The 24266-nt window shown below is 40.5% G+C and overlaps 1 protein-coding gene across 1 annotated transcript in view; it reads right to left on the bottom strand.

The window, feature by feature from the left end:
• The window catches only part of cadps2 (Ca++-dependent secretion activator 2), a 201793-nt gene that overhangs the window by 98495 nt on the left and 79032 nt on the right, over positions 1-24266 (bottom strand). Inside the window, exon 12 of the mRNA XM_080875386.1 lies at positions 23580-23716. Within this exon, the coding sequence (XP_080731512.1) occupies positions 23580-23716 (137 nt within the window). The remainder of the gene's footprint in view (positions 1-23579; positions 23717-24266) is intronic.

Genomic DNA, 24266 nt, shown 5'->3' with positions numbered 1-24266 from the left:
TTTATAAGTGGAAAAGTGTTAGTGTTCGTCCTCCAGCTTCACTGTGTATGTTATGCTAACATAGCTGTGTCGCTAGCGATCACGTAGCACATCATTATATACCAGCTAGCCCAACTTCAGTAACCCTATAAACGTCACTGCTATTTAGTTTCCTCTCTTCATTTATGTTGGAAGTGATAGCAGAGCTGTACGTTTGATTTTTTTCAGAAATCTCTCAGTCAGAACATGCAATATCATGCTTAGGTAACTAGCAAAACTAGCGAGCTAACTCCCGCTAGCTTCCTGCTAACTTCTAACTCCGTTAAATGTAATAACTTTTGTTTTCATAGATGCCTGGAAGTTAAACTTCATAGTTACACCTGCTAAAGCAGCAATGCTGATCGTTTTATTAAAGATGAAATAATTTAGACAGTTTTTAACTCTCAGTGATGCTGCAGTGTTTGTTTGACCTGAAGCATACGGAGTTACCCAGATTACTCCCAGATTTAAGAGCATCTTAGTCCGACAAATACGACAATAACAACGGCCGCTTGCATGACTGCTCCCCTACCCATCTCTCAAACACCATCTCAAGGGGGGATGAGTCGGACTACAGAGATGAGGTTAACAGACTGACTGAGTGGTGTTCAGTTAACAACCTCCAACTGAACACCATGAAAACTAAAGAACTTATCTTGGACTTCAGGAAGGGCAGAGCAGACCCGGCCCCACTTTACATTCACGGGAACTGTGTGGAGAGGGTACGCTCCATGAGGTTTCTGGGCGTGCAGATCTCTGATGACCTCTCCTGGACTGCAAATACCACGGCAGTGGTAAAAAAGGCCCAGCAACATCTCCACTTTCTGAGAGTGCTCAGGAGGAACAACCTGGAGGAGAGGCTGCTGGTGACATTTTACAGAGCCACCATAGAGAGCATCCTAACGTACGGCATAACAACATGGTATGCAGGGTGCTCAGCTGCGGACAGGAAAGTACTGCAGAGGGTCATCAACACAGCCCAGAAGATCACTGGCTGCTCTCTGGCCAGCCTGGAGGTCATTGCAAACTCTCGGTACCTCAGCAGAGCTGGCAATATCATCAAAGACCACTCTCACCCCAGCAATCAACAGTTTGAACTATTACTGTCAGGCCGACGGTACAGGTCACATAAAACCAGGACAAACAGATTCAGGGATAGCTTCTTTCCCAGAGCTATCACCGTAGTAAATAAGCACAAAAACAATTGAACCTGCTTAGCTATACCATACCGTCACTGCCATTATATCATGCTGCTATTCATACTGTCATTATATTAATGCTGCTATGCTGTATATATCTTACTTACTATTGTTTGAATACTTGTGATTGTTTTATTGTACTTTTTATATTTTACATTATATTTATTATTGAATCTTGCACCAAGGGAGTGGCACTCCAATTTCGTTGTACTCTGTACAATGACAATAAAGGCAATTCTATTCTATTCTATTCTATGTTCTGCAAAAAAATGTGCTTTGTTGTGTATCTGACGGACAAACACCAAACCAGTTCCACATCACTGAAGTTGCACCATTTTCACAAACCAATTCTGGTTAATCTGTTTCACTCAACAATCGGCCATGTGCGTATGAAAACAAAGGCACTGCGCATGCGCGTTTTACTCATATTCTATCGCGATATTTTATTTTCCTATCGTTGCCTAACATTATACTGGTATTACCGTGAACGGTATAATATGGCCCAGCCCTATTTCCAAAGACATTTTATACTGAAACTTGTTATATTCAAAGATAACACAGTCAAAAAGGTATGTATGGTAGTACACAAACTTCAACCGCTCCAGAACGTTTGGCCACCACACGCAGCCATTTATTTGTCAAGTCTCTGGAAAAGAGTTCAAAGAATACACAGTGTGTAAGTGGGTGCTTGGTCTCTAAGGTTGAACCCACTAGGCAGTACCTTCAACAAGGCCAAACAGAGTACTTTCAGGAGGGAAGCGCTGATCCAATTTGTCTGATCTATTCATTTCAGTTCTATATTTTTCCTGTTTATGTCACCATGCAACAGCTGCAGCTAAGTAGCATGAAGGATGCTTAAGGGTCAGCAGTTTGGATATACTACACCAACAGCTTCTACATGTTTTTATCTTATACCTGGTATGGAATTAGAGTAGTGAGAATGAATATGAGGTAACCTCTCCTGCTAGGTGCTAGATGTGAGAATGGGCAACTTCTACTCCACTACTACTCACAGTGAGCCTCCTAAAAGTATTGGTTGAATTTGAAAATTCACTATGAACACCATTCAATTCATAAACCACAAAAAAGAGGTTTTTTTGTTTTTTTTTTACATCTTTCCAAAAGAAGATGCAAGAAATTATTTATGTTGACTTAAAAAAAATCTGCTTGAAAGATCATTTAAGGATTTGAAATGAAAACTACTTCCAGTTTTTTTATTTAGAGTCTAAGTGACATGCTGTTTCTTGTCAGGTTTAACTGGACCTGACAGAGCCCCCTCACCCCCAACCCACCCACCCAAACTCTCAGTTTGTTTGTCACTTCTTCAATTTCTTCATTTTTCTTTCCGTCTGTGGACTTGAGCTATTAATATCGCACCACGGAAGGAGAGAGAGAGGGTCTTGTCGGCAGGCGTTAAGCGACAAGATGTTCCTCTGTGACAAACAGATGGCACACTCCAGTCTTGGCACTAACAGCTCAATTAGCAGCTAACGAGCCGACTGCCTTGTTAGCTCCATCAGCCGTGGCTGCCTATCTCCATGTCAGAGCGCCAACGTCCGCCACCCCCTCTGAGGGATGACATGACCCATGAGGAGTCAAAGCAGTGTGGCAGCTCTGAAGTAGCGAACAGCTTGGCTTTTCATCACCTTACTACAGATGGAAAGCTGAGAGTAAAATGCTAAGGATTTTTTACCTCAGGGTCTTGCTGACTTCTTTTTGGCCAGTTAGGCCATTTTTTAATCCAAGAATTCTTCTGACCCCACCAGACAAGAGTAGTCACTTCATCATGCAGATTTACATGGCATATGTAGAATTACATGCTCTACATATTCTTCATCAAAAATATCACTGTCTTTGTCTCACTGGGAATCCAAAACAAAGGCAAGACATGGCTGGTATTTAAGCACTACTGTTTAGTTTCTGTAACCTGTAGATATGCTTGCGTATGCCTATCAACAGCAAAGTGAAGCTGAAATGACAGCAGCTCAGCCAAACAGACCCAATAGAAGGTCTACAAGAAAAAACAAGAAGAGTTTACACACTGAATTTATTAGTTTTAGTGATTCTTCTCACAATTACTGACATGTTACTTGAGGCCTGTACCACAAAGTTGGTTCAGCATACCCATGGTATCATTAGTCAATCTGGATTCACTTACCCTAACAGTGGCAAGCGGTCACATGAAGCTAGCTATCAACTCACTAAGTTTCCCCAGGGTTTCCCTTGTACATTCACATAAAATGGGTGACGTTAGCAGAAATGACTAATCACAATTATGAATAAATGTACTGGCATTAGAGTGACTGATTTTACAAAGGAAGATGAAACTATACTATGGGGAAAAATCTGAAGAGGTTAAACAAGTAATACGACCAGCAAGGTAACTGCCAGAGACCAAGCAGCTGAGTGTGAGAGGTAAAGAGAAAAGCACTGTAGAGTAACATAGCATTAAAAGTTTGCACTTTAAGGGGTTTGGTCAGTAAGACTGGAAAACAGCTACTATATTAATCAAGTTTAGTCTATCTGAAGCCTGGAAAGAAAGCCAACAAAAATACAGACTAAGTTAACTGCCTTATCAATGTGACAATGCTATCATTCAGACATCTGATAGATTTTAATCAAAGATTTCATTAAATTAATGTTTAAAGGACAGTTTTAGTTTTTATTCTCTCAGCTGCACGCTCAGTGGTGTTTAATAGTTTGACAGTAAAGAATAAATATAAACAGAACACAGGTTTAGTCTATGTGGAAGTTTGATACAAGGTCAGCATGTACAGTGTAGGTATACTGCTTTAAGATCATATATTATTGCTTACAGAACACTAAAATTGTTCCTGGGTGAGAGAGGACAAAGAGCGATTCTGACAGGGAAAAAAAATAATAGTGGAAAAATTTAAGGAATCCACGTCTCCCTGCCTGAGACAGGATCACCTGGTGCCTTAACCAACTAGCTATAGTCAGGCTCACCACAGTACACAGTCTGCAACCAGTTTCCTGGAGAGGTGTTGGACTCTGTTAAACTCAGGATTTGCCCTAGGTGAGAGGGGGCAGGCAGGGGTAGGTATACTTGTACGCTACATGCACATTGGGGTTTTCCTTGGTGGGCTGTTTCCCTGCGCCTCCGGGTCAGGAAATGGGTCCCTAATGTTGTTTGTGCCTATATGCGCAAGTACCCAGACTTCATAGAGTCACTGATGGAAAAGCTTGGGTGAAGTTAGACATTCCACCGCATCTCTCGAGGTTTAAAAAGTGTCCGCTTCCTCACACATAATTAATGGCAGATTTAATGCAACATTAACTCAAGCTGAATTTCTGAGAGGACTGAAAATTATAAGAGTATTTTGGGCCAATGTTCACGAACTGCCTGTAATATTGTTTCCTGTTTCTACTTGATATCTCAGTTTGTGTGCTATCAGTGACACAGCTGATATCCACAAACTAAAAGAAAAGTTTAATTTTAAATCTTAAAAAAAAGCAAAGCTACATCTTTATGTGCTGAAATCAAATGATGGCATCTGGCTGTCAGGATCTGGGCAGACTGTGTGTGTTTTTGTGTCTTCTGCTGCAGGTGATTTGGTGTGCAGACACCCTGGGGTCTGAGTACTAATTTCTGGAAATCACTTAGGGGAGCGTTTTTCCACACACACATAAAGATTTGGTCACTTTTATAGCAAGAACAAATCCAGACCTGGGCGCAGGTCCCCCGCCCCCCACCCTAGAACAGGTCACATAATGTTGCTCCTGAAGCATTCATGTTGACAGCCAACTTTGGAGTATGTCCTGTGGTGGCTTTAGTTCAGGTGGTAGAGCAGGTCACCTACTAATCGGAAAGTTGGTGGTTTGTGATCCCCATCTTCTCTAGTCTGCATGCCAAATATCCTTGGGCAAGATATTAACCCCAACTTCCTTTTTGATGGCTGTGAGTCACACACTATGAATGTTAGATAGAAAGCACTTACATAGAACGAGGACAGAAAAAAGTGCTTGTGTCAGTGGTGAATGAGGCAAGTTGTGTAAAGCGCTTTGAGTGCTCAGAGTAGTAAAGCTATATGTAAGAACCAGTCCATTTAAGATTTTTCCATTATGTGCAAGCAGTAAGTCAGGAACACAACCATCTGCCAGTTAGCTCAAGTCATCCTTGGTCCCAGATTCACCATAGCTGTACATTTCATGCCACTACCCAAGCTACCCTCAGCATTTTAAACAGCTAAAAGGTTAACCAAGCATGTGTTCAGTTTCTATGGCAACCCTAGTGACATTTTTGATATTGTGATTTTTTTTTTCAAGCAGTCAGGTTACAAAGTATTCTAAATTATTCTTAATGAGGAATTAGGCAAAAATTTACATGTGCAGTACTCCATACAGTTTACATCCTTTTAGAGAAATATTATGCAGAATTAATATTCACTTTAGTTCAGTTCAATTCAGTTCATGTCAAATCACAAAAACAATTTCCCTAACAATCATATGACCCCCTATGAGCAACTGCTTTCGTGACAGTAGGAAGGAAAAACTTCCTTTTAACAGGAATAAACCTCCAGCAGAACCAGGCTCGGGAGGGACGGCCATCTGCCACAATAAGTTGGGAGTTATGGGAGGAAGTCAGGACAAAGACATGATGTGGAAGAGAGCCACTGATTAATAATAACAAATGATTAAATGCAGAATAGTGTATAAACCCACTTTCTGGAAATAAAACATTGACATAATGACTATTACCTACACATTACAAATCCTTATGATAATATTTTTGATGCTGACATTTTTGGGGGGTTTTTCATAACCAAAAGTGAACACTTAGAATTCTACGCTCAAGTCTCGAAGTTACCAGCTAATGCTAACTAGCTTTGGTAGCAAGCTATATTCATAGACTTTACAAGGTACAGTGCACAGAGACACATACCTGATTGGTAAATGGACTGGTTCTTATATGGCACTTTTCTACTTTAACTGAGCACTGAAAGCGGCTTTATACATCTTCCCTCATTCACCCATTCTCAAGAATTTTTTCCAGGCTTTTCTTTTTTCTTTTTTTTTTTGGCCTGTCCCGTTTGGCTCTTTTGCCCTCAGAATTGTTGTCTAAAGGCAAAGAAAGATGCCCAACGGATTTACTTTACCAAACTGACCATCCCAGCCTTGCCGTAATGGTCCATTTGATTCACCTTTTATTGTTTATTTTATTTTCACTTACTGAATACGGGACAGACTTGACTGGGGGAAAGAAGGGGAGAAAGAAAGAGGGAAAGAGAAACAGCTGAGAAGAGGGACGGGGGAGAAGGGCAAAAGACAAAAACCAACAGAACGGGCAGAGAAAAAAAAATGCATATATCAATCACCTGGGTCACCTGCTGAGAAAGAAAAAAGAAAGCAAGCAGAAGAGAACAAGAGTAATAGAATAAACAACATCATAATGATATATGGGAATATGACAGTAAATACTAAATGTTAAACATTATTGTGCAGCACATAAGATCAACAGAACACAGTGTGCTTTGAGGTATGAGCCAAAAAGGGTGTAGTTTGTGGGTGTGATCACCCGTGTGTACACCTGTGAGCATGGACGCGCTTGTTTTTTGTTTTTTTAAAAGGTTCCTTCATGTAATAATCTGCTAGAGGGTGTGGGGGGGCCACAGCCCCGTCCTCCAGGGCATGAAGCAGGTGTGGAGGAGATCAAAACTCCAGACATCCAGAGGCCCCCAGAACACAAGAGACCAAGGAAGACCAACAGAGGGGCAGCCGCGCCACTGTCCCAGAAAGAGCTGAGGAGAGTCCCAGATGAGGGCTCACTCAGCAGCCGCGGAGCAGAAGCCAGGGGGAGTTGCAGTGACGCGCCCGTGAGCTCCGCCGGCAGCCAGCTGCGCCTGAGTGACCGAGCCCCAGGCCGAGAGGCCGGGGGCACCCCACCTCCGAAGTGGCCCGAGCGAGCCCCAGGCTCCAGGCCCCGATAAGCGGCCGCCAAGGAGTGAGCCGGTGTGTACCTGGACGCCCATCCCCGGACACAAAGAACCACCAACGCACCGATGTCTGAGGGGGTCCGCCACTGGCAGGGGAAGTGGTGGTAGGGGGAGATAGGCCTCCAAACCTTGGAGGGCCTTAATAAAAGATTGACATAATGACTATTACCTACACATTACAAATCCTTATGATAATATTTTTGATGCTGACATTTTTGGGGGGTTTTTTATAACCAAAAGTGAACACTTAGAATTCTACGCTCAAGTCTCGAAGTTACCAGCTAATGCTAACTAGCTTTGGTAGCAAGCTATATTCATAGACTTTACAAGGTACAGTGCACAGAGACACATACCTGATTGGTAAATGGACTGGTTCTTATATGGCACTTTTCTACTTTAACTGAGCACTGAAAGCGGCTTTATACATCTTCCCTCATTCACCCATTCTCAAGAATTTTTTCCAGGCTTTTCTTATGTAAGTGTTTTCAATCTAACATTCACACACATTCAAAATTCATTTGTTTGCAACTACAAGCAGAACTGAATCTGACTTTTTCCCCTCAGTTGAGGCTCCCTCTTCCCAGTTTCACATTTGCCAAGCTTGCCACATCCTTAATAAAAAATAATCTCACCATCTCCAGGTCTGCCTTCTGGGTCCAACTTTAACCTCCCTGACATTATCAATTTGTTAGTCAAAGAGAATGAGCTGGAAAGAATATGCAACAGATCCGGGTTATTAAAATAAATGGAAATGTACTAACAACTGAAAAGAATATGTTGAGAAGTTGGAAGGAGTACTTTTAACAAGGTTATGAAATAAACAGAGAGAGAAAAGAACCAATGGAAAACAGCAAATCATGAAGGATTAGTAAATAGGAACTGAGGGCAGCTGTGAAGAGAATGAAATTGGAAGGCAGTTAGTCCAGATGACATACCCATAGAGAAGAAAAGCAGAGACAAGCCTTCCACCAAAGACTAGTTTATCCAAAATGCTCATGCGCCTGAAAGGAGAAGTCTCAAAAAAAATCCACCTGTAATAAGTTGAGCTCTGTTCTGTGAAGATTGACTTGCCTATTTTGAGAGTCACTGCCCCCAGCGCTCCCATCCTATTAATGTATCCCCTTGCGCTGATGGTTACATAGTAGCATTCCAAAAGTGCCTCATTTTCATGTCTTGCTCACCGATGCCATCTTGTTCTATTAGCACACTTCTCATCAGGGTGTCCTGGTTCCTCGACACTTGATGTCAACCTTGTTAATCTGGGCACCATTCGAGTTGGTATGGCTTCATATTTATGTCTCTTGCTCATGTCTGAGGTGGGCTTGGCAGCAGTGCTTAGTGACATGCTTGTCTTCAAGGTGAACAGCCACAAGTAACAGTATCCTCATGGAGGATGAGACCATAGAAAGGTGCAATAAAGAAGTTGCCTAAGAAGTACAGCAAGCTGCTCATACTTCTAGCCTTGGAAACTGCCAAGAAAAGACTCACAGCACTGGCCAGCCACTTGAAGAGGTATACCAGAGAGATAGAAGGCAAGAGGGTAAGCCAGCTCTACTCCATGTAACCATCTAAGGTATACTCCCAGTGGCAGGGGAACAGTATGAGAAAAGCACCATCAAAGCTAGAGATGGATCAATACTGGAAGAGCATATGGGAAGGATGAAATGCATAACCATCACAGACATCCAAGAATGGGTCTCCAGTATGAAGAGTTGGGGTTGGACAACCTTAGGCCCTGACATGATTCACGCTTACTGGCTGAAGAAGCTGACTGCATTCCATGAGCATCTGGCAGCACCACTGAACCAGATGCTAGTCGACGAGAGACAATCGTAATACCTAACTGAAGGCTGGACACTCCTTATCCCAGAAGGGACCAGTCCCATCCAACTACCGGCGAATAAACTGCCTCAGTACCACATGGAAGCTCCTATCAGGCATCATAGCAGCTAAGATGAACAGGAACGTGATTCAATACATGAGCGGAGCACATAAAAGGAATTGGCAGAGGAGCAAAACACCAGCTACTGGTAGACAGAGCAGTCGCTCAAGACTGCAAGACCAGATTGACCAATGTGTGCACTGCCTGGATTGTCTAATAGAAGGCCTTTGACTTGATGCCCCACACCTGGATCCTGAAATGCCTGGAACTGTACAAGATCAACAGCACCCTAAGAGCCTTCATCCGGAACTTAATCAGAATGTGGTGTACAGCACTCACCCTTAAGCCAACTTGAACAGCTTGACAGCTGCAGGACCAGTTGGTTCCTGGCCAACAACGCCGCCGGCCTCATCAGGGTCCTTTGACTGCATGGGGAATGGAGGCGACCCCCACGCCATTCCGGAGGTCAGCGTGTAGTGCATGTAGGAGGAACCTGCCACGCCTTCGCCAGAAGTTGTCACGCCGGTGGGACGTGCTCTGGCCGAGCCGGAGATTAGTGCACCGGATGGACCGACAACTGCCAAACCACCTGTGAGCCCTGTCTCATGTCACGCCTACTGCACCAGACACCTGGCAAGCTGCCCATGAGCCATGGGTTGTGCCTGCTGTGCCGCCGCTGGATACGTGATCAACTCCCAGATCCCATTCATCCCTACCACTGGTCCATTGGCCACTGGCAAGGAGTAGATTCAGCCGGACCTCCCTGGCCTCAGTCGAGCAATGAGGGTATGTGGCAGGTGTGGTTTGTGGCGCGGCGGCAGGGGAAGCCGACGCAAGGGAGCGTCATCAGCAATCACACCTCCCTGCATAAAAAGAATTAACTGGGTCCTGAGTTTGTTGTTGTTATTGTGTATGTATGGCTGGCAGCTGAAAAGCTGCAGGTATGTTGAAACATCAACCAAGGATTAAAGTGTGTCAAAAGTGTGAACTATGGTGGTGCGGTCCGTCCTTACTGCCACAATACATAAAGGATGCTGAATATGGAGATGCCAGGTAAAAGTAAAAAACGAATGAGAAGATTCATGAGTGAAGGAGGACATGCACAGGACTGGTATAACAAAAGAGGGTGCTAAGCATTGGGTGAGATTGAGGCAGATGATTGAGATGATCCTTCAAAGGAGCAGTTGAAAGAATAACTGAGAAGTACACAAAGAATTATATTAACTAGAACAGTGGTTCTCAAACACGTACCACTAGAGGGAGCCCACCCAAAAACTTTTTTAAGATTAATTAATATACCATGTTCTGATTGAGGGATTTCTAAAAAGTTAAAATGTACAGCTCTGCTATCACTTCCGACATAAATGAAGACAGGAAACTAAAGTGATGTTGTAGGGTTACTGAAGTTGGACTAGCTGGTATATAATGATGTGCTACGTGATGGCTAGCTACACAGCTATGGTTAGTATAATATAAACCAGGGGTCAGCAACCTTTAAGACCCAAAGAGCCATTTGGACCCAGTTTCCATGCAAAAGAAAACACTGGGAGCCGCAAATACTTTTTGACATATAAAATGAAGATAACACTGTATATACTGTTTTTTACCTTTATTCTTTGTGTGAACAACTAAGGTGTGTTGCTTATGAAATCCATGAAGTGCTACAGAGAAAATTACATTTTATTTATGTAATTAACACATTTTGAAAGCTACAGCCGGCTCTATGCGTCAGCAACCATGTGTGAAAAGTGGTCAATAAAGAGATGCTGAAAAGCGTGTTCATGCAAACATCGTCAGGTCTGCCGTGGTACAATGGAATTTCTGCTCCCGAACCTCTGAACCCCCTGAACAGCAGGACTGTAAGCTGTCATCTGTGAGGCATGAGCGGTGTTTGTTTTTAACATAGTTCACGGTGGAGAACAGCTGCTGACATAATGTGGATCCGAAGACCCACAATTGGCCTACCTGGGGTTGAAAGTCTCGATAAATGCACGGCATTTTGGCAGGTACACTGGCTTCCGCGAGTGTGACGCTTATTTTGAGCAATGAAAAAATAATAAAATATAATTTTATTTTTATATTTCAATATCACAATAATCTTCCAATTTAGAACTACAAGTTAAAAAAAGAACATAAATAAAATACACTTCAACTAAATACTTGTTTATTACTAATCTACTTTCCCAAACCACGCGGAGCCGCACTATAAGGACTAAAGAGCCACAGGCGGCTCCGGAGCCGCAGGTTGTCGACCCCTGATATAAACACATTAGCACAGTGAAGCTGGAGGATGAACGCTAACTTTGCCACTCGATAAAAGCTAACACAAGGGTTCCCGATGGTTAAGGACAAATGCAATCGCATGTTGGGATGATGTAAATGAATCAAGCTTCAGTCAGGAGAACAACTGAGATAATCCATCCACAATACAAGATTATTCATTAATATACTGCTGCATGGGCTGGGCTTTAGTTACATTGTAAGGTTTTAAAAACTGAGCTTTAAAATGAACAGTGGTAATAAAAACCAAGAGAGTCCGACAGTAATCACTGCCTCATTTTTAGGGTCTTACTGAGATTAAACAGAACAAGATACAAAGCATTAAAACATGTTAAAAACACAACAGCCTTGATAAAGACAGACTAGCTTTGACCCGGAAGCGGGATTCATACTGTATGTCCTCACTTAAAGACCGGATAATCTACCTGTTCTAAATGTTTTAATGCATTACAGTTTTTATTATTATTTTCACTGTCACATCCTGTTTATGACAGTTAAAATAAATAACATTCATAAAAGAAATAAAATTGTCTCATGTAAGCTGTATATGGTGCTAAATAGGCATACACTACTGTACTTTAATGTTGGTACTTCAAGAGCCACATATTTTATGAGGTGGTATTCATTGTAAAAAGTTTGAGAACCACTAGTACATCCCAAATTTAGCCTTCACTCACAGTAAGTAACACGTTCATTAGTATGGCTCCACAGATAGTAATTTCCATCATTCGGAGACTAGAGAAGTCAGTTCAAGGAAATCTTCCAGTTTAGCTAATCTCACCAAGAATGCACATACAGTAACTACTACCATCAAACCTGCTCGAAAGAGATGGTTAAATGTTCATTCTGAACTACATCTGAGTGTATGACTGGGTATAAACGTTGTCAACTTTTATTTTTAAAGGGTCAGGAATCATTGAAAGTTTATTGGAGCACAGCGCTAAACGAGTGAAGATTTCACACAGTTAATAGGTACCAACTTCATCAAAAGGTTACAAAGTGTTTGCTCAAAAGGAGTTATCAGGTTCTTTCTATAACATTGTAAAGCGCTCTGAGCTATCAATTCAATTCAGTTTTTTTATGTTCCACCAAATCACAGCAGCAGTTGCCTCAAATTGTTTTATATTGTAAGGTAAAGACCCTACAATGATACAAAGAAAAACTCAACAATCATATGACCCCCTGTAAGCAAGCGCTTTGGTGACAGTGGGAAGTAAAAACTCCCTTTTAATAGGAAAAAACCTCTGGCAGAAATGGATTTAGGGAGGGGGCAACAATCTGCCATGACTGGCTGGGGGTGAGTGGAGGAAGACAGGACAAAGACATACTGTGGAAGAGAGCCAGAGATTATTAATAAAAATAATTAAATGCAGAGAGGTATATAAACACATAGTGAGTGAAAAAAGTGACTGAAGAAGAAACACCGAATGCATCATGGGAATCCCCAAGCAGCCTAGACCTAACACAGCATAACAAAGGGAGGATTCAGGGTCACCTGGTCCAGCCCTGACTATATGCCTTACTAAAAAGGAAAGTTTTAGGCCTAATATTAAAAGTAGAGAGTGTCCGTTTCCCAAAACCAAACTGGAAGCTGGTTCCACAGAAGAGGGGCCTGAAAGCTGAAGGCTCTCCCTCCCATTCTACTTTTAAATACTCTAGGACAGGGGTGCCCAATCCCGGTCCTCGAGAGCTACCGTCCTGCAGCTTTTAGATGCATCCTTGTTCCCACACACCTGAATCAAATGAATGGCTTGTTATCAGGCCTTTGCCAAACATGATGGCATGCTGAAGAGGTAATCAAACCATTTGATTCAGCTGTGTTGGAGTAGGGATGCATCTAAAAGCTGCAGGATAGTAGCTCTCGAGGACTGGGATTGGGCAGCCCTGCTCTAGGAACTACAAGTAAGCCTGCAGTGCGAGAGCAAAGTGCTCTAATAGGGTGATATGGTACTACAAGGTCAATAAGATAAGATGGGGCCTGCTTATTTAAGACCTTGTATGTGAGGAGCAGGATTTTAAATTCAATTCTAGATTTAACAGGAAGGCAATGAAGGGAAGCCAGTACAGGAGAAATATGCAACCGAAGGCTTTTTAGGGAGTTATTAGGATATCCTTATAATAATGAATTACAGTAGTAAAAAAAATGTAATTCAATATAAAAGATTACATTAAAACTGTCAGGTAGTGCAACTATACTCATATTTTTGTTCAACTAATGTTTTAAATATTGTTGACATATTTAGGGTGGCTGTAGCCCCAACGACAGAGCAGGTGATTTACTCATTGCAAGGTTGGTGGTTTGATCCCTGGCTGCTCCAGTCTGCATGAATAGAATACAGTAATATCTTCCAACCGACAATATACTAAAAACAAATCAAAAAGATTTATTTATACAATAATTAGCAACAGTAATCCTTGGTTTGGTTTTTAGTTCATTGGTTTGGTTCTTATGCAGATCTACACTTGAATAAACAACAGCTTTGTGCTACAGTATTTCACTCTAAGCAGTATTATCTGCTAATATTTGTTAATTACTAACATCCATGACAGTATATATGTCAGCTGAAAAGTTAATTAGTGTTATAGGTAATTTAAAAAAAAGTGTCACCATTATAAATGTATCCACTAGAGAGCTCTAGATGGAAAATAGACATGGTAAATCCCTCCCAACATTTTCCTACTTGGATTTTTTCCCAGGAGGGCTGGCAGTCTATCTCTCCATACAACACAATCTGGAGCCTGTTAGTTTTTCTTATGCAGATTCCTCTAATTAGTACAAATATAACTGAATAATTTGAAAGCTTCAGAATTAAAGGAGTGAGAGTCTGGACCGTGTGCAAGCATAGACCTAAGTAATTACATTAGGATCTATAATGATAGAAGCATAATACAAAGTTAATTTAGCAGCAGGATGCTCAGACAGGTTCAAAGGGAGGTGAGGACACCTGCGTCTTCATCCTCCAAAAGTATGGTGATGTGATACAAAGAGTTTTTAATGTCTAATGATAAACTTTTTTTTTTAGAATTGAAGGTAAATTACTGCGCTTCAAATGTTGTCTAGTTCAGTGCACACTTTTACAGGCCCCTTTATATATAACCCAATAAAGGGGTGGTGTGGGGGTGGGTGGTTATAGAAAAGCACAGCTGATGGTCAGATCCATCACCTCATGACAACATCAATTTTTGTTTTTGTTTTATTATAAAGATTTTGCATTATATCATAAATAAATGTGGGTCATCCTAAAGCAAGCACAATACCCATGATAAAATACATATTTGTGTGTTTGTGTGACTTTTTGTACTACTTTTTCGTGGCTTGGTCTTCCTAAACCAGAGCTCTTTTCAACGCTTTACTTCTGCAACAGCGATCCCCAGGTGCCAGAGAACTGCGCCACTAAACGAACAGCGACCCTGGGACGCGGCCAGCCTGGCCCTCGAGCCACTAGGCAACCACTGCCCTGGCAGGGTGCAGGAACACCCGCCCACTCCCCTTCCCACTCGTCAAAGTTGGAAGTGATATATTGGTGCGTATGTTGGTGTACGGTAGTGTGAAAAAGTGTTTGCCCCCTTCCTGATTTCCTATATTTTTGTATGTTTGTCACACTTTCAGATCAGCAAAAATGTAAATATTAGATAACGCTAACACAAAACACAAAATGCAGTTTCTAAATTAAGGTGTTTATGATTAAGGAGGAAAAAAATCCAAACTTATATGGCTCTGAGTGAAAAAGTGATTGCTTCCTACAGCTAATAACTGGTTCGGCCACCATTAGAAGCAACAACTGTAATGAAGGACTTATGATAACTAGCAATGAATCTCTGTGGAGGAATTTTGACTCATTCATCTTTGCAGAGTTGTTGTAATTGTCACGGCGGGGTGCGCCGATGTGTGTGGAAACAGGACCCAAAAGCAGATGATGACGAGGAGTTGTAAGGTTAAACAGAAAAGTGAAGCTTTATTTAAATGACGGCAGGGATAAACCAGGAAACCAAAACAAACTGGCAAAACACTAAGAGGTACTAAGACCAAAAACTATAACTGTGGAGAAAATAAACAGGCAAAGACAAAAACTAAGGCTAAGGTCAACATAACAAACGAAAACCGTAACTAAGACTGAGGTCAAATAAACAGACGAACCGATAAAGGCAAGCAGAAAACAAAAGGCTTAAATACAGACATGAGGTGATCAGGGGAAATGGCGACACATGGGGGAACAGCTGACAAACATAACCCTAATGACAGGACCAAGAGAGAGTGAAACTAAATACAATGACCAAAGAACACACGACACTGTCAGAATAAAACAGGAAACACTGAAAACTAAACATGACAACACAATAAGACAGACCTAATACGTGATGAATGAATACAAAACCCCAAACATAAAAAGCCCAGGAACAATAACCAATAACTGCCCAAACTAAAGGCAAAATAGGAAATAACACAAAAACTAATAACATATCAAAAAATGAGAAAAATACAAAGAGAACTCAGAGTGCTGGGTCGGAGACCCAGCCTGTGACAGTAATTCAGCTACATTGGAGGGTTTTCAAGCATGAACCACCTTTGTAAGGTCATGCCACAGCATCTCAATCATATTCAGGTCAGGACTTTGCCTAGGCCACTCCAACATTTTTCTTAAACCATTTGGAGGAGGACCTGCTGGTGCATTTTGGATCATTGTCCTGCTCCTGCACTTCAGCTTGAGGTCACAAACAGCCAGCCGGACATTCTCCTTCAGGATGTTTTTGTAGACAGAAGAATTCATGGTTCCATTTACCACAGCAAGTCTTCTAGGTCCTGAGCAAAACAGCCCCAGACCAGCCTCATACTACCACCACCATATGTTACTGTCGGTATAATGTTCCTTTTTTTAAAATGCTGTGTTAGTTTTATGCCAGATGTAATTGGGGACACACATTCCAAAGTTAAACTTTTGTCTCGTCAGTCCACAGAGTATTTTCCCAAAGGTCTTTGGGATCATCAAGCTGCTTTCTGGAGGAACGGAGGCGAACCTTTATGTTCCTTTTGCTTAGCAATGGTTTTTGTCTTGGAACTGTGGAAGGGACGAACACTTTTTCGTACCACTGTATGTGTACAAAGTGAAAAAGATGGGTATAACTTTGTGTAAACTAGAGTGCTATTAAAACTGATGGAATAGATGTGACATGAGCACCTGACTGTTGGTCATTGACTACAATGTAATTAAAAACCAGGGGCAGGTCATCGCACAGCACATCAAGCAAATTCATATAAATGGCCCAAACCACTGTGGTCCATGCAGACCCTATGTCTGGGAGTGGTGTGTTGTTTAAGGGAGTAGCGGGGAGGGTTGGGATACATATGACCGGGAGGTAAAGGAGTACCCTCAGAAGGAGAGAACCATGCTAACAACTGACTCAGTAAGGACCCCTATTCCACAGACCTCACTGCAAAAAAAAATAGGATCCAGGGCCCGCAATGACAACACCCTGGACCACCACCACGTCCCAACGCCAGTCATTAACTCAAAGGACTTATCTTATCTTAAACATTTATATGTATATTTTGCAAGAGTAGATATGGGAGCAGGTTTTAAAAGGCTATTTAAAAGCAATTTTACAGTGGAATTTTACAAGAAATTGTGATGCAGTCTTTTGAGGTCTGAAACTTTCAAACTAGGAAGTATTACTCAACTGCACTTTTCATCAGTATTACTCATTTCTGGCCTAATTTCAAGTGTGAATGCGTTTTCATACTTTGAAATGTGTATGAGCTGAAGACATCAAGGGATTGACTTGACCAGTTTTAAAGTTTAGGGTATCTTCATTCAATGATAATTCTGTGAATTTTAAAGGATAGAAGGAAGTTGTCATAAATAATATGAAGTTATCGTGTCTCTTTGCACAGGCTATCATATTCTCCAAGCACATTCACATATTTATGTGAATAAAATATTAAGCTCCAATAACTGAGAGCTTATTTTCCTCAACAAAAAAATACTGCACATAGAGCAGGCAATTTGGTTCCCGGTGATCATTCCCTTGTTTGAAAATCACTTGAATGTTTGGTTAAACACTCTTTCTCCCATCTGGATCAGCCTCCTGCTCATAATGACTTTTATGATTATTTGATTAAAACTTCTACAAACACCTAGTCAGCCAGTTTACTGCACTTTTTAAACTTACAGCACCTACATACATTTATTTCCTCATTGTGTGATAAATGCAAAGCAATGGAAGGAACTCTTGGCCACCTTTTCTGGTCTTGCCCTACACTTAGGTGTTTCTGGGAAGAGATATTTAATATATATAGCTGGATTTATGACTTAAAATTAAAGCCAGAGGGTATACTTGCAGTGCTAGCCCTATGTGAGATGATTGCATTTCTGTATATTGTAGAGGTTCGTTATGGTCTTGCTAACACTCACTTTAAATTTTTTAAAATCTGGAACTCTTTTCTCAATCATATTACAGTTTTTCTCGATTGCTTAAACACTATAACCAGGCTTTTAAACTAAAATTTCAAAACCGTAACGCTATTTTTCAAAAAGCTCACCCATTTCCCTGAACTATAAACACTATTCCCTGCTTTGACACATGAGTCAAATTTGGTGAACTGTTACTGCAAAACTCTACACACAAATCCCTACATTTTTCAGTGCTTACACCATGTAGTCATTTAGAAAGCACTAGCATTCAATAATGTTAACTTAAGTCAGCATAGCTTGAGCTCAATTAGCACACAATTAACCAGGTGGAAACACTAGGAGTCAAAATTTATCACACACCAATCAGAACCTTCGAATGTGTGACAGTTACAGTAATGAGTGCTTCTATTTTTGTAGGACACAGAGACGACCACCTGGTGGAGGCAGGTTAAGGCTTTTGTCGGAGGGGCAAGAGATGGAACTTGTAAACATGGTAATTGCAAATAATGTAATCCGCCTGCAAGAGATTCAAAGGAGAGTGATTGAGGATGATCATCTTTTTCGAGGCATAAATGCCATCAGCCTCTCCACAATTGACCGCATCCTCCGAAAGAATCAATTCCGGATGAAACAGGCATACCGAGTCCCTTTCGAACGAAACTCTGACAGAGTGAAAAACCAACGTGTGGAATATGTTCAGGTATGAGTTTGGATATTGTATAAAGTATTGTGTACCATCACAGCATGGCAGTTTATGCTGCCATTTCAGCACTCTTGAACTGTGGTTCAGGGTACCGATTGACTCTACTGTGTTATGTGTTTTGCAGAGAATCTTTGAGATTGAAGGACGGCCTGTTCCCCATGAAATAATCTTTGTGGATGAGGCAGGTTTTAACCTGACCAAAAGAAGGAAAAGGGGGAGGAACATAATTGGCCATCGGGCTATTGTAAATGTCCCTGGTCAGCGTGGGGGGAATGTCACTATGTGCACAGCCATCAGCCAACGAGGGGTACTCCACCGCCATGCCGTACTAGGACCCTATAACACTATGCTTCTCCTTGCTTTTCTTGATGGTTTAAGACAACATATGTTCCAGCTGGACTACAGGGAACCAGCACAGCCAGAGCAGCCTCACTACGTTGTTGTGTGGGATAACGTCAGCTTCCATCGCGCTGCTCTGGTTCGTGACTGGTTTACCAATAACCCAAGGTTTTCTAATATCTTTCTGCCTGCATACTCTCCCTTTCTAAACCCGATAGAGGAGTTATTTTCGGCATGGCGGTGGAAAGTGTATGACCGAGAACCTTATGTCCGTGTTCACCTCCTTCAGGCCATGGAAGAAGCCTGCCTAGACATATCAGTAGATGCATGCCAGGGGTGGATCAGGCATGCAAGAGGATTTTACCCCCGCTGCCTGGCTAGGGCCAATATAGCCTGTGATGTGGATGAGATTCTCTGGCCTGACCCAGACCAAAGACAAGATGCTGAGGTGGAATAATGTTTTTTGGTGTGTGTTGTACTGTATAGTACATGAATAAAAATGTGCCACTGTACATACATTGGTTGCGTCTTTTGTGTTTATCATGTGAAAAGGTTTTTGAAGGGGAGAACCATAAGCAACCTAATTGTTTTGGAACTATTGTTTTGAATTAATTGTACCAGTGTGCAAAACTCTGTTGTAGTGTGTGTGTTTTTGAGGGCTTGTGTTTGATGTCTGAGGGCAAAGTTTGGTTTTTCAGCAAGAGTGAATAGTTTTGAGTGTAGAGCTTCATTTTGACCTGGAAATAGGATGTTTGGGAAATTGAGTGAGATGTTATGGATTTGTGTTTACTGTTGTGAGAATATGAGGCATAGTTTCAAGAAATGTGTTTTAGCAATCGAGAAAAACTGTAACAGAGAATCAACAATGTTTAACCCATTCACCTGCACTTTATGTTTATGTGAAACTACACCTCTGCCGGACCCTAACTCCTTCTTGGACTTGTTCCCCACATCTTTTAGACTCTGAACTTTCTGTTGCCCTGTCTAACTTCACACAGAAGACCATTTTGTTCGGACTCCATTATTTCTCTTGTACTTTTAATATGGACTGACTAACCAGTGTTGTTGTTGCTGTTGTTTTCTTTTCTCTGTCCTTTGTACTTTTATCTTGGGTGATTTGATGTCATTTCGAACTTAAAATGTTATAAATAACCTTTAAAAATAAAAGAAAAAGAAAATCACTTGAATTACTTTTACTAATAAAAAAGATATTAAAAGATTGATTCCTTTTTTTCTTTAATGAAAACTTCCATTGGTATATTTTGTTAATGAACAACACTTTGTGGATTTGGATCAATGCTTCCCAACCACAACTGCACACACTATAAAAAACAAAAAAACAACAACAACAAAAAAATCACATACACATATGGACTCGCTTATTTAGGCTTCACTTCACTGCTTCCTCCTCCTCCATTGACTCAGAACAGCAGTTGTCCATGAGGGTCATGTTCCTATTTGGAAAGTATTGATTAGAGTGCTTATCCCCTTAATCAGTGTGAGAGAGCGCCCCAGGCTGAACACACACACACACACACTGAGCTCCTACATCTCTTTCATTCTTCAAACTGTTCTGAAAAGTTTTAGTTATTTTTGTTTTCATTCATTTTTTAAATATGCAGTGCTTCAACAATAATTTGGATAGAAAACAGCAGAACCTAAATTAAAATTATATTTACGAGTTTAAAAATTCTTATTTTGTTGGAGCACTAATCCAAAACCAGCAGACATTTAAGCACAACTGAAGGCATCACAAATTATTCACGTTTGAAAAGATGACTATTTCCACCTAGGAGGTCCCTGGACTGGGGCCAGGCTGCATCTGTTGTTAAAATGCAACCCGTCACCATTATTTGAAGGTCACCGAGCATGACAAATTAGCTGAACGGCTTGTCTAGTGCTAAAATGAAGTTCAGTGACATCAGTGTGTACCGATTCATTGTTAAAAAGCTTTTAATTCTTATTTTATCTTTTGTTAAGGAGAAGAAAAAATATATTAAGTTTATCTTTTTATCTTTTGTTCAAATAGTGTGTTATTCATTTTGGCCTCACAATTGGCGAGGTGAGTGAATTTGGGGATTATGTTGTGAGTAAAAAATCCAGGGATTAACCGGTTAAAGGCAAGGCAAGGCAAGGCAAGTTTATTTGTATAGCACAATTCAACAACAAGGTGATTCAAAGTGCTTTACAGAGACATTAGAAACAAGAACAAATAAAAAGCATGATTTAAAATTGATTAAAACAAGCAAATAAACTAACTAACTAATTAACAAACAAACAAACAAACAAACAAACAAACAACAGTATATAAAATCAAAACAGATAAAATCAGAACAGTAGATAAAATCAGTAGTTAAATGTAAGTTTTGAAATTTAAGCTTAAAGTGTGGATTTGGTGCTTTATTCAAATGCAGCTGAGAACAGGTGAGTCTTCAACCTGGATTTAAATAAACTGAGTGTTTCAGCTGATCTGAGGCTTTCTGGGAGTTTGTTCCAGATATAAGGAGCATAAAAGCTGAATGCAGCTTCTCCGTGTCTGGTTCTGACTCTGGGAACTGATAAAAGACCGGATCCAGATGACCTGAGGGATCTGGATGGTTCATACTGGGTCAGGAGGTCATTGATGTATTTTGGTCCTAAACCATTCAGAGCTTTATAGGCCAGCATCAGAACTTTAAAGTCTATCCTCTGACGGACAGGCAGCCAGTGTAAGGACCTCAGAGCTGGACTGATGTGGTCCACTTTTTTGGTCTTAGTGAGGACTCGAGCAGCAGAGTTCTGAATGAGCTGTAGTTGTCTGACTGATTTTTTAGGTAGACCTGTAAAGATGCTGTTACAGTAATCAAGCCTACTAAAGATGAATGCATGGACTAGTTTTTCCAGGTCCTGTTGAGACATCAGATCTTTTATCCTTGAAATATTCTTGAGGTGATAGTAAGCTGACTTTGTTATTGTCTTAATGTGTTTTTCTAAGTTTAGGTCTGCATCCATCACTACACCCAAATTTCTCGCCTGGTTTGTGGTTTTTAGATGTATAGATTGAAGTTCTCTGGTGACCTGTAATCGTTTTTCTTTGGCGCCAAAGACTATTACCTCAGTTTTGTTTTTGTTTAGCTGGAGAAAATTGTGGCACAACCAGTCATTGATTTCCTCAATGCATTTACCAAGAGCCTGTACAGGGCCTCGGTCTCCTGGTGACATTGTGATATATATTTGTGTGTCATCTGCATAGCTGTGATAGTTTATTTTGTTGTTGTTTATAATCTGAGCCAGTGGGAGCATGTAGATGTTAAACAGAAGGGGTCCCAAGATGGAACCTTGGGGAACTCCACATGTGATACTTGTCTGCTCAGATGTGAAGTTACCTATTGATACAAAGTATTTCCTGTTTTCTACGTATGTTTTGAACCAGTTTAGTACAGTTCCTGAAAGACCTGTCCAGTTCTCCAGTCGTTTGAGTAATATGTTGTGGTCAACTGTATCAAATGCTGCACAGAGATCCAGTAAAACTAGGACTGACATTTTTCCACTGTCTGTATTCAGACATATGTCATTAAACACTTTGGTCAGAGCGGTTTCAGTGCTGTGGTTCTGTCTAAAACCTGACTGGAAGGCATCGTAGCAATTATTCTGTTTTAAGAAGTAACTGAGCTGTTGAGAAAGCATTAAACAACATTAAAAGTAGTTGTTGAATAATCTTTGGTCGGTTAATGAATAGACTGATTTGATTATTTACACATATACTACATGTACAGACATAAAGCTATAAATTATAACTATATTAAATATCTAACTGTATCCTAGCTATAAAAACAGACAAAAAATGTTACTAGATGCAGAAAATGTTTATATATGTTGTAATTTTTCCACACACACATTAATCCATCCAACTATTCATTTCTTCTGCTCATCCATAAGGCGCTGTACACTCTGGACAGCCTGCCACAGTATAGACAGTATTAGCTCATGAAAATATTCTGATGTAATTTAAAAAAAACAGGTGGACAGGTGTGCTTTTTTAAAATATATTTTAGGAAGTCACAGTAGCTATACATCTACGTGATGTACAAAAGAAGTTGAATTTTATTTAAAAGTCATCAATTTATCCAATAGTTGAAAGTCTGGTTGTGATCAGAGTGTGTGTAGATATTTCTATAAAGAATGTATGGCAGTAATTAATAATTTATTGTGAACACCATGCATTTTACCATCCATTCGTTTTAGTCTAATAAGTATTTGATGTTACTTACTAGTTGTTATTTTTTTTTTTTTTTAGAAATGATTCCAACTGAATGCCTTTTTAAAAACATCAACAACATTTAGAGCTCTTTGCATCAGTGTGTTGTTTTACTTGTGTCTTTCTATTATTCTCACACTTCATTAGTGGGAACCTTTCTGTTTTGTAGCGTCCACTTTTTTCTGCTACCCGGCAAATTTACTGGCAGTACCAGAAACCAAAAACAATCCTCTTATTGTTTTGGTTGCACAGTCAAGCCATCATTATAGACTGAGAACCCTGAAGGTAAAATGTACTGTATGTACACAAATATTATCTACGTATTAAAGTACTTGTTGGTTATTTTTTTGGTGATTCATAAACTTTAATTAAACAACTTGTTTTAGCAATACCATTACAAGCTCACTGCAGGTTCTTCTTTAACTGCTCTGTTTCATGAGGATTTTAAGCAGCTTACGTATTTTGGTATAGATGATAGAAGAAAGTTTGTGTGATGAATGAGCAGTATTGTGGATAGTCAATGAAGACGAATGATGAAAAGGTTCTTGTTCACATACCAGGCAGGAGAAGGAGTCGTTCATTCGATGCTGGAGTGTGTGTTTCTGTAAAATGGTGAACAGGGCAGCGTGGTCGAACTGACACGGAGACGCTGAGATCAACTTTTCCACTGCCTGACGCTGAGATGGATCAAGACCTGAAAAGAAAATACAGAGGTGGATGAAGGAACGACAATTAGATGTGCACAACCTTGCCAAGAGTTTAAAAAAATTGAACTCGATAACTAGATGTGAACTGTAAAATCCATACTATGCTACTATGGTGTTTTTTTTTTCAGAGCAGCGGAGTCTGGATGAGGTTAGGGAAACATGCTCTTTGGTCTGAAACTCAACAACAATTGAAACAATTAGTGATAAAGATATGAGAGATGTTGCAATCCTGAATATAAATCTATGGGATATTTCTCTAAAGATTAGTTAGAATAATTAAAGTAGATGTCCCAACACTACCCACAAAGAGCCATTTAACAACTGACTCAGGAAACATGAGGTGATCATTAAACACTTGAAAGTAGGGTAGAAAAAAAACACAGACAGGAAAATAGCAATAAATCAGTTATTAAAACAGCAGATCAGGCTTCATGTCTACATTCAAACATTGTGCAATGTGCCATGTTTTACTGATGACAAAATGTGAGTTGCTCAACAGCTGATGGGACAAATGAGACTGACTTAAGAAACTTTGAG

Source organism: Rhamphochromis sp. 'chilingali' (assembly GCF_963969265.1).
Source record: "Rhamphochromis sp. 'chilingali' genome assembly, chromosome: 2".
Lineage (NCBI taxonomy): Eukaryota > Metazoa > Chordata > Actinopteri > Cichliformes > Cichlidae > Rhamphochromis > Rhamphochromis sp. 'chilingali'.
This window is presented reverse-complemented; position numbering and strand designations above follow the sequence as displayed.